General features: G+C 34.3%; 1 protein-coding gene across 1 annotated transcript; it reads left to right on the top strand.

Annotated features, from left to right (window-relative positions):
* The first annotated feature begins 2,005 nt into the window (after positions 1 to 2,005).
* Positions 2,006 to 9,226, top strand: LOC113775553 (nudix hydrolase 16, mitochondrial). Its single transcript, XM_027320485.1, has 4 exons — positions 2,006 to 2,433; positions 3,737 to 3,851; positions 5,486 to 5,569; positions 8,685 to 9,226. The coding sequence occupies exons 1-4, from the start codon at positions 2,363 to 2,365 to the stop codon at positions 8,949 to 8,951; spliced, it is 537 nt and encodes a 178-aa protein (XP_027176286.1). The 5' UTR covers positions 2,006 to 2,362; the 3' UTR covers positions 8,952 to 9,226.
* Positions 9,227 to 11,415: the final 2,189 nt, after the last annotated feature.

Genomic DNA, 11,415 nt, shown 5'->3' with positions numbered 1-11,415 from the left:
CCGTGACTCATTTCCTATCAATTTCAGCAAGAAAATTTTTACAGAAAAAAAAATGAGCAGTTACGAGAAAATTTTATGTGATAGATCCCGTTAAGTTTCCTGACAAATGAATGTTCAAAACTTGCGTGGAAGTTATTTCGTTCACATTCCTTCCATTTTCCCGGCAAACAAACACTACTATCTTATATTTCTTTTTAGGGGGCAAATTATCCAATTGGCCCTTGAACTCTTTGTCTAGATAAAAATAAGCCCCTCATCTATTTTTTGCTGACTTTAAACCCTCGAACTTGTAAAATTGAACACTCGTGACCCTTTTAGTCAGTTTCTCCGGTTTTACAACCGGAAGGCCAATTCACACGAATGTCAGTGTGCTTTAAAGAAGGACATTTTTGTCCGCATTTTCTAAGCAAATAGTGAACAACTCCATCGTCTTCGTTTTCCCTAACCCAACCAAACGCGCATAGATTTCCAGAGTTCTTAAGCTTCTGCAAATCGGGTAAAAGAGTTGCCCTTCTTTTTATCACTTTCGCTTATTGATCCTAACTAGCAAAATGATTGACTAGGACCTATTGATGAATGGATATTATAAGCACTAGCCTTATAAACACACACCTTTGTACAATATATCGTTTAACTCTAGTGACACAAACTAATTATGGATGTATTGTTCCTAGTTTCATAGGCAACTGAAATTGCTCTCTAACTACTAGGTCAATCTATCCCTTAGTGAAGATACGAAAACAAATAAACTTTCCCTATCGTTCAAAAAAAAAAAAAAAAACTATATCGCGTGTTTGGATTTGACACTACTATCCTTCATTTTTTCAAAAACTAATTTTTCAAATACTAAAATTTTTTTAAAAAGTACTCTAAAAGTAGTCTAATTTTTTTTAATGTTTAAAAAATATTTTAAAAACTTTATCACTTTTAAATATTTGAAAATATACTCTAAAAACTCTGCTACAGTAAAATTTTTCAGAAACAAGTCAAAAAACAGTTAATCCAAACGGAGCCCATGTTCAAGATTTGACAATACTATACCATCATCAAAAGGTGCAACAATCAAATAATTAGGTGACAATACTTTACCATCATCAAAAAGTACAACAATCATATAATTAGGTATAACATGAGTGTATTCAGTAAAGCCATTCTATAAGTGAAAAATTAATACTACTACTTAGCAAAATAGGTGCCTTTAGAACCAAATTCAAACCATTTGCTAGAGGCATCTAAATGATTCCCTTTACACCTCACTTCAGTAGGAGGTGAGGGAAAGCTTTTGTTTATATTGCTCTCACCGTTGTGTGTTCCTTGTAATAATAATCTTATTAAAAAATAAAGAAGTAATATATTAGTATCTAAAATTGTTCCTTCAATATAATACCCGTGCTACAAAATCTCGTGCAGGGCTACGAAGCAAAAATCTATTAGTGTAGAACATTTTTTTTCCCGAAGTGAAATCTAGTCGAACATGAATTAGATAAAAAGCACCTTATCATTATTGTGAAATAAGAAGCCTTTATATCTTACTCAATGTACTTGATTTAATTAAAATCCCCTAGATTATAAAAATAGCAAAAAGTGCTCTCATTATTGAGACATAAGAAGCTTTCCATTTTAATGCACATATATGGTTTATTTACATTTTGTATCAAATTAAATCAATCTATTAAATGCGATATGTATACAGCGTGATAAAAGATAGTTTTCAGATATATTATAAATCATGACGTACAAAAATAATAATATTAAATATTAAATACTACTGCAATAAATGCACATAGTCCAATAACTTAGAATCCTAAAGTCATATGCGCATTTTGACAAAACAGATTCTAGAATAATATAAAACCAATTTAAGGTAGAATAAAACTAATATATTGGTAAATCTCAATTATCATAAGGTAGAAAATGGATGAACATTTAAATAGAGGTTGCAACCGTAACCGACCTGTTGTGATTATCAAAAGGCAAAGGAGAAAAAAAAAAAAGCCAAAACACCTCGCCACCCCCCAATGCTCCGATCTACGCGCTGCCTCTAAAACTCTCTCTCCTCACAAACAAAACAACAAACAGCTAAGATGCAATCTTCACAACTTTGGAAGAAGAGGTTGAGTTTCAACAACAATGAGAAGAATAATGCAAACCCAGAACCATCATTAATTGTTAGGACTTGAGACTTGAAATTTCTCCTGACAATTTAATCCTTGAAGGAGGTCCTTTTTGTATGTTAGGAAAGGAGAAGCTAATGAAACGCAATATGAATGACATTGACAAAGAAATGTTCTTGTGATATTCGGACATAGGAATATATTCAGATTCTTTTTTTTTTCATAGATTTATTTTATATAAGTAATAAATGTCAGAATTGGTGGCTCGGACTGGTCGGCATCAGCAGCGGTATGAGGATGGTTATCGCCTCATAGCCGGGTAATTTTCAATTTCTTCATTATTTTTTGATGCTGTTTACATTGGATTCGTCATTGCATGTGTAATTTTTGAAATGGGTTGCGTTTAGTTTGTCAAAATTGATGAATGAGGGGAATTGCTATGGTCTTATTGCCCCTTGTTTTCTGACAAAAATTATTGGACTGAATTTAGGAAAATTCTTGTCTTAGTTGCCATGCATTTGGCTTTTCAACAATTGGGTTCTTTGGTAAGGGTTTGGTTTGTGCATTGAGGAATGCGGACTATTGAAAGAACAGTGTTCTGTTTTTGTCCATTCCGGGTTTGAAACCTAGAGGTTTATTTCGTGCATTGAGGATTATTGAAGGCACATTAGAGATTTGACCTTATTTGTGTATTGAGGATTATTGAAAGCAGATCAGAGATTTGACCTTAAGAATTATTGAAGGCGCAATTATCCAAACCTTTTGCGGATGTAATTATTGGCAGTAGCTATCCGTTATTATTTCATGTAAAGGGGATGGTAGAGAAGATATAGCTAACCAGCTTGTTGTTCTTATCTACCTCAATGATGCGATGTGGTGAAGTAAAATGGTTGAAGTTTTCAAACGATGCTACATTTCCAGAGCATCCTAGTCTCCTCACTAACTCTTTTTCTTTTGTGATGTTTTCTAATGAATGATAACCAATTATATGCTACATGTTGTATGCAACAGCAAAACCTAATGCCATACAACTGTAAGAAGTGCTAAAATGGTGACAGATGACTAATAAAGTATTGGTGGATGCTAAAGGTAGAATCTCATAAATTACATCAAACATAACTTTTGATGCATGAAAATCGGGTGGACTTTGGGTTACATGCTAGCCAAAATGAGTATCTCTTTGGAATTGATATCAACAGAGCTGCAACTTATTGTTTCCACTTCTCTGTTCTATTAGTGACTCCTGTAGCTTTAAGCATATATGCCTATTTTGCATTCCATGATTGTGGTTGTATTGCAATGGGCATATTTATTCTTTTCCTTGTCTTTTTCTTTGCTGATACATTGTTGTCTGGTGGCATAGTATTTGATGTAGGTTTGCAACTAAAGTATTCTTTTGTTGCAATTGTTGCCATATGCAAGTATTGTTGACATTTCTTTTCTGCTTATTATTCTAGAATAGTTGCATGTTAGACTAATTATTTCAACTTCTATAAGGATTTTTGTTTTCCTAATCTTTTCCTTCACCAGGAGGAATTGAAAAATGATGACAATATGTGTCATCCTCTTTGTATAACTTGGTTGATCTAATCAGTAGAAATTATTGCCTGCTGTTTTTCCAGGTGTATTCCTTTCAAGTATAGAGACTCAGGAGAAAATGGCGATGATACACCAGAGAGAATTCTTGAAGTTTTAATGATCAATTCAGCTAGTGGACCAGGTCTCCTATTCCCAAAGGTGAGAATTTTGAATGCTGAAGCTATAAATTTGAATCTTCTTTCAATTGCAGCCTACCTGGATGCTGTCTTGTATATTATGTAGAAGTTTTACTGTTTTTGATTTGTTAATTCTTATTTGAACCATGACAGTTTCTAATTCTTTCATTTAAAGTGTGAGCATCATTATGACATGGGTGATTTATACACATAAATGGCATCTACCAATGAAACAATTTGTAGCCAGTTCAGTGTAAAAGACATGGCAGTATGAAATGTAATGATATTGAAACAAGGTTATCAGGAATGGAGGTTTGGGTACTTTAGTTGAGTATTATTCTTTAGTATAAATCAGTTTCACGGAGTTAAAATGAGTTCACAATGATGTTGCTAGGATCCCAAAAACTGATTTAACTGTGCCACTCAGAATTGATGTGGTGAAAAAATTGTCAATGCCTGCTATTAGCAGGATAGCATGTTCAAGTGTTGGAACTTGGGTTTCTCAAAAGATATTTCTGTAAGTGGTGAAAATCTTTCACTTTGTCTGTGGTTATGAACCACAGTTTATGGTGTCTGTAAGTTGCACAAAAATGGCTGTGAGTCTGGCTTTTAGTTAGTTCTCTTCACAAGATATACTGCTGAGCTGTTCAAGTATAGTCTCTGTAAGTTGCACCGAAATGGCTGAGTCTGGCTTTTAGTTAGTTCTGTTCACAGGATATATTTCTGAGCTGTTCCAATTACGGATCTTTATCAAGCTATACACTGCTTGAATTTTAGATGCCCTTATGTAAATATTTCAAGTCATGTAAACAGTTAAGTCATAAGTTGTAATGGATTTGAACATTTAGGGTCAAAGTGGTGAAACTTTCATCAAATGATTTAAGAGATATGTAAAGACGAGTATTTTCTTTTGGTACTAGTCTGGTTTTATCTTGAATATGCCTTTGCAATCATTACTATTAATTGCCCCCCACATACCTATATTAACATTAAGAGACTTAATTCTATTGAGTTTGAGTCAACTTTATTAGTACCAAATATAGTTAGAATTTAGAAATCCATAGAAAAATTCATCATAGTGGGAAGAGCTATTAGAAAATTCAGTGAATTAATGAAAAGTATTCAGTGTCAAAAATGTTGTTTAAAACTTTAGTGATGCTTAGGCGGGGATGATCCCCCACTCAACAAAGTAAAGCTCACATTCCCACCAGCTCCATTTCCCCCCACAGCTGTGGCCACTCGGCACCGATTTTGTACAAGTGATAGGAGAATCTTAGAAGTGGATAGTATAAAAAAAGAGAACTGAAACTTGCAAAGTCAATGCATTTTAAAGTGCTATTTTGAGTTTTTTAGCACATAACAAGCTGACAAAAAGAGCGGCCAGATTTCATATCTAAGAGATTGCCTTTTGCTTGGATCATCAGACACATACAGCTCACAAAACAATATGCCGAGGACTATGATTTAAATTTGACACTTATTTTCTTTTAACTCTCTATAGGCTATGGCTTCTATTAACAAGAAAAAGAATGCAGATGTTGTGCGCTTGACAGTGTTGATGTCTACTTCTTTAAGTTATTATACGTTATAGAATTTTATTCCTATACATTTTTAACTACATCCATACTTGTAATAATGTGTTTGTCATGGATATAGGGTGGGTGGGAAAAAGATGAAACAGTTGAGGAGGCAGCAGTGCGTGAGGCTGTAGAAGAAGCTGGAGTTCGTGGGGATTTGTTAGTAAGATTCTAGAGCATATTCTTGTAATATATGTTCTTCTTTTTCTGTGCTATGTGAATGAGGCATTTTTTTTTTTGCAAATGTGGTAGCTAATTGTTCCTTGTTTTGGAGAAGGGCCTCATAACCTTTCTATACAGTTTAAAAGTAGATAATGGGACTGCAAAATCATGCTAAAACCATTAATCACATAAAAGCACATGCAGTGTTAAGTATGCATAGACTTACCCTCCTCCCTTTTTTGTTCTTTTAGTTTTGAGTTTCGCTGTTGTTTGTGTTGTTAGACCAGGAATTTTTTCTAATTATATCCCTTGCCTTGGAGACTCATAGTATTCTATGGCTTTACACTCTGTAAAATTTATACATGTACAGTTGATTTGAATGGTGGGAATATTGTCTTTTCTCTGAACTTTGGTGGGACATGTTTGCAAATCGATGATTGTGTCCTACATCACATTATTGTTTACCTTTCTGGGACAACCTTCTTTGTTGCATATAATGTACTGTTCACAGTAATGTTGTAGATGACAAACTGTAGTTGATTGTTCTAAGCTTGGAATTGACTTCTTTAAAGTCCTTCAGTGCTTCTCGATTCATTATTGTTTATTACTCTTGTGCTTTTTCTGGGAAGAAAATTCCAGGGGCTAACCAAAATTATATCTGCTGAATCCAAACTCCTTGAAAGAACTTAAAGACATTTTTGTGTCCTTTCTGTTTTCTGATTGCCCTCTTTTATTTGCGTCTTTTAAGTAAAAAGAATATGAGGAATTTCTAACTTGTTTATGTTGTATCTATGGGCTGTATGAATTTGATCTACCCATCAAGACTTTTGTGGCTTCACTTGGTGTATGCCTTTCTTTTTTGTTTACCATTACTCTCGTGCTTTTTCTGGTTAGAAAATCCAGGGATAACCAAACCTATATCTGCTGATTACAAACTCCTTCAAAGAATGTAAGACATTTCTGTATCTTTTATGTTTTCTGATTGCTTCTTTTATCCATCTTTCAAGTAGAAATAATATGAGAAATATGCATGAATCGCACTGCTGTTGGTCCTAAAAATAGCCTGGTGTGATAATTACACACTTAAGTGGTAATCCTCATATTATTTGTATGAGGTGATCACAATGTAGAAAAACAGTGGATGTGAGTAAATTGTGGAGAAGTTAAATAGAGGGAGGTTATGAATAGGATGATGGTTTGAATAGTGTGCAATTGTAAGTGTTTCAGATACAGTTGGTAGACATGGAGAAGTGGATGTCTATTTAGATAAAGTTGGTATTCGGCTTGAGGGCACCACCCCTCTTCCCCCCCGCACAGGGGCGAATATGTTAGGACCAATTTATTCTAAACTGTAAGGCTGGAAAAGGAAGTTTAAAAGATGACAAAATCAGCACCACATACTACAGCTGCAGCTTTATATGTTGTGTAGGTTACTAAAGAGGTACTAACTACCGAAAATATAACTTGATACCAAAGAATTAAAAATGCATCTAAAATCAGTGTTTGTTCCCATCTCTAATAATGCTTCTAAAATTAGTTTTCATTCTTATCTCTTTCCACTATCCAAAATGAGGTGAGAAATGTTGGAAGCGGTGGTGAACATTTGCAAAAGTATAGTAGCTCATGGAAACACTGTCAATTTGAATAGTGAGATTCTAGACAAGATATTGGAGAATCTTATTCGACAACATCCCCTATTTGGGCTCATGAAATTCTGTTCTGAAGATTAGTTGGTAAATCCATGTTTCTGTGATTGAATATCAAGTTGTTGATGAAATTGAGTTTGATAGTTTAACAAGCAGATTCTTTCTGACCTCAATTTTATGAACACAACTCATACTATATAAAATTCTATATATGGCTGCTTCTTGGGAAATCTTGCCTATGTTATCTTCATTCTTCATTCTCCCCCATATTGAAAAGGATCTAGAAATATGTCAATTCTTAAGATTATCTATTAGATTTAGTTGCCATTAGATCGTGAAGTATGCTTACTTCCTGTGCTATAGCTGTGCCTTCAGATATTCATGAAATTTTAGTCATGCTCCATCTCTTCAATGTCTACCTCGCAGCAGCAAATGAGGGAGTTTGATCAAGCTGAGCTTGACTTAAATATATCAGGCTCAAACTTGATTGGGCTGCTAAAGTAGAATTTGAGTTTGAGCTTAATAGAGTTCATAAATAAATAAATGATGATTGTAGCATATCTAAAAACAGATAAAAATATCCTTCCAGTTGAGCCATTGACTGAGCCGGATTGATTTATTTGCAGCCCTAGATATCATAAACTGGTTTAAACTTTTGATCATTACTTTTGCATATAGATTGTGTTTATCCATGTGGAAAGTTGTGATTTGTTTGAGGAAAAAATAATTGTTAAAAGTTCCTGTATTTAGTCATTACTCAAATATTGTTTTTGCACGTCCTCCAAGATATCACAAATCAAAGATGTGGGGGAGAATATTTTTCAATGTCCAGGAAATTTACATATGAGCTAATTGATGTGAAGAAAATAAATTTGTGATAAAGTTGGCTAATTTAGGTATGCATTCAAGTTGTAGTGAATTTTTATTATGGGATTTAACTCAGAAAAGAGTTTAGTTCTTCAAATCTTCTCATTGGTTTTTGCTGGTCCTCAATATTGATAAAGTGATTATATTTGGTTCCCTATTAAGACTTCTTTGATGAAGTGATTGCCAGTCCTGGTTGTTCAGTGTCAATCTTGTTCCTTGGAGATTCATATTGAAGCTGGTTTTAAACGCACACGCATTCTCTCTCTCTCTCTCTCTCTCTCATGCACAAACTGGAAAAATGTGACCTGTGATGAAATCTTTTGCGCTTTGTTTTCAAGCATATATAAGGAGTCTTTTATGTTGGATTTTTTTGTTGGGATTCATAAACTGAATCTCATCATCTTCACACTGTTAATATCAGAAAACATTCTAAAGGCTAAATTACACTTGACTGGTGTTGGATTTGAGTAGCATAATGTAATGAAAATAAAGTATGGGGAACTTTGTTTTGTGGGTGTGTCCAAAGTGCTTCTTGATTTGTAGTGATGTTGGAGAAAAGATTTTTCTCAAGTTGTATATAAGTCCATGTATTGTTTATTTCAGCAATCCATAGGTGAGTACAAGTTTAAGAGCAAAACACTGCAAGATGAGTTTAGTCCGGAAGGTTTGTGTAAAGCTACCATGTTCCCCTTACTTGTAACGGAGGAGCTTGAATCATGGCCAGAACAGAGTGTTCGACAACGGAGTTGGCTGACTATTCCTGAGGCTATTCAGCGCTGTCGGCACGGCTGGATGCGTGAGGCCCTGGAGAAGGGCTTCTCAAAGTGGTACGCTGATGGTATGATTAGCACGAGGAAGGAGGATGACTAACTATTTCTTTTCATGATTCAACCTCATCTATTTAGGATTCACTAGGATCTTTAACAACAATGGTGCCATCTCTGGCTGATCTTGGTGCCTTGTTGGGGACTAGAAGGCCAGAGATGATGCCATTAGTTTAACTTTGTTTTAGAATGTTGAATCAGTTTTCTTATTTTATTGGTTCTTCGGCTGTTCTTACAAAACTGAAATCGTTGACATGCAAAAGAAAAGAAAAATTCCAGAAGGGGGAAGAAAAATGAAACTTGTCTCCTCTGATTGATTTTTGTCGGATTTGGAATGGTCATTGCATATGCAGCAGATAATTTTGGCTCGGAGAAGTGTTTGGTGATCTGAATAGGCTTTTTTCTAGCATTCTACCCGGCAAATGTACGCGAATTTTGATTTTTTTTTGGTATTATTTATACATAATACTATTGCTAAGGTAATCTATGTAAAAACATGACTGGCACACATTACATACCACTTGTGTACAGAAATAAGACACTGAAACAGCAAGAAAGACGAGATAATGAAATCATATTTCTTGGTATGTTCATTTTTCTGGGTAGTAGGAAAAGTAAGCTCACCTAACTTTCCCTTCATCAATGGGTCGTGTAAGCACCACCTAAGTAGCTAAATCTAACTTTTTTGTTGTATTTGGGACCAAGTTCATTTTTTTTTTTTTTGGATTCATCAAGAAACATAAAACAATATGGATGGAAATATTTTTGGGCAATTTAATGTGCCAGTTCTGGAGCTGCATCCTACTGTTCCTTTTTCTTCATCATCCACCTTCGTTTTCTCTCATCTTCCTCTTCTTCAGCTTTTAGACGCTTTAGCCTTTCCTATAATAGAAAAAGCCAAAAACAAGAAAAGCAGCAGATGTAATCTATGATCCTACATTTCATTCTACAACATATGCACGAGCAGTTTTAAAGTTCAAAAGTGTTTTTAAAGTTCTAAAGTGCTGAGGAAAAAAAAATTCCGAAGTGTTGGTTTTCCAATCTTCTAGAAGTGTTGGCTGCTCATAGTAACAAAATTATGACAAATGCAAGAAAATGAAAAGCATTTTGATACAACTTCAAAAGACATACACTGGCAGTTAGTTCAATTAAAACGAGAAAAATCTCCTGTTCCTGAATGCTGCATCATGCCAGAACTAGCCATGTTGGTCTGATTTCAGTACTTGCCAACTTATCATTAGTCACTGATTCACGCTAGAAATTCAGCAAAATTTTGATCATATGATAGAAGAAAATCTTCAGAACAGAACTTGGAATTAGGACAAAATTTTCAGAACAATCAATCTTATCTACTCGATTTCAAGTTAAACTCATTTATTTTTAATCATTAACTTCACCCTACAATTAAAACTGCAATTATAGTTGCCCTGACTTAGTATTTTCTCTTCTAAACAAAGGGGTCCTAAACCAGCAACTTCAGAAGGCCAACACCGGAGGCAGCGAAACCAACTGCGAGACTGCAACAAGATTGAGACTAGCAAAGTTACTAGTTGCAAGATGCAACTGTATCTGTACCTAACATTAAAATTTTTTTAAAAAATAATTGTTTGTATTTTCTAATTTTTTCCCCCTGTTTCGAAGCCATTCCTCGGTAATTAACAATTTTTGGTTTTTTTTTTTGTTTCTATTTGTCTCTCACTTCATTCAACATTGTTACCTCTGCGTCCATTGCCACTAATTTCTACACTTCTATGGTTAACAAAAACTATGAAATAAAGGAAAAAAATAAAAGTCTTTGCTTCATTGCATTGTCTAAGTCCATCCCTATTGCGTCAGAGTAAAAGATTTTAACTAGAATAATAATAAAAAAAAAGAGAATGTAACTCTACACGCTTGTTAAATTCTATGATCCCATTAGAGTGTCGTACAAGGATTCGTTTAATATATAAACTTACAATCGGTTTAACATATTTATTCAATCCGTTCATTATATTTATTTAATCCGTTTATTTTCATACGGTACTCTAATGACACTGTAGAATTGCGTAATATAATCCAAAGATCTAAAATTGACGAGTTACATGTACAAACCTAAGATCAAGAATTAAACTCCACATCTCCATTAAACTCTACGCTCCCATTAGAGTGTCGTACGCAGATTCATTTAACATATAAACTTACGATCGATTTAAGATATTTATTAAATCCGTTCATTTTCATATGGTGCCCTGATATAATCCAAATATCAAGAATTGACAAGTTACATGTGCCTAGGATAAATAACATATAGCTGCACAAGTTCACTGAAATTAGAAAAAAGCCAATGAAGCTGCGCTCAAGAGCCATCTTAGTCTTCTCCAGAATGCCCCTCCAGCCGCTGCAGTAGCCATGATCATCATGATAATTTGATTAAATTTAAACCACGATTTAAGAAGGTCTCTTTTGAGTTAATACCACAAGGGAAGTTTAGATGGCAGCACAGAATGTGATTAGAGTTGCATAATATCGAC

This window comes from Coffea eugenioides, chromosome 6, assembly GCF_003713205.1.
Source record: "Coffea eugenioides isolate CCC68of chromosome 6, Ceug_1.0, whole genome shotgun sequence".
Lineage (NCBI taxonomy): Eukaryota > Viridiplantae > Streptophyta > Magnoliopsida > Gentianales > Rubiaceae > Coffea > Coffea eugenioides.
This window is presented reverse-complemented; position numbering and strand designations above follow the sequence as displayed.

What these genes read in the sequence shown, in the direction of transcription:
- LOC113775553 (XM_027320485.1), top strand. Translation starts at nt 2,363, where the DNA reads ATGTCAGAATTGGTGGCTCGGACTGGTCGGCATCAGCAGCGGTATGAG. An exon ending in CAGGTCTCCTATTCCCAAAG is followed by an intron (nt 3,852 to 5,485) that starts GTGAGAATTTTG and finishes TCATGGATATAG; the next exon opens with GGTGGGTGGGAAAAAGATGA. An exon ending in GAGTTCGTGGGGATTTGTTA is followed by an intron (nt 5,570 to 8,684) that starts GTAAGATTCTAG and finishes TGTTTATTTCAG; the next exon opens with CAATCCATAGGTGAGTACAA.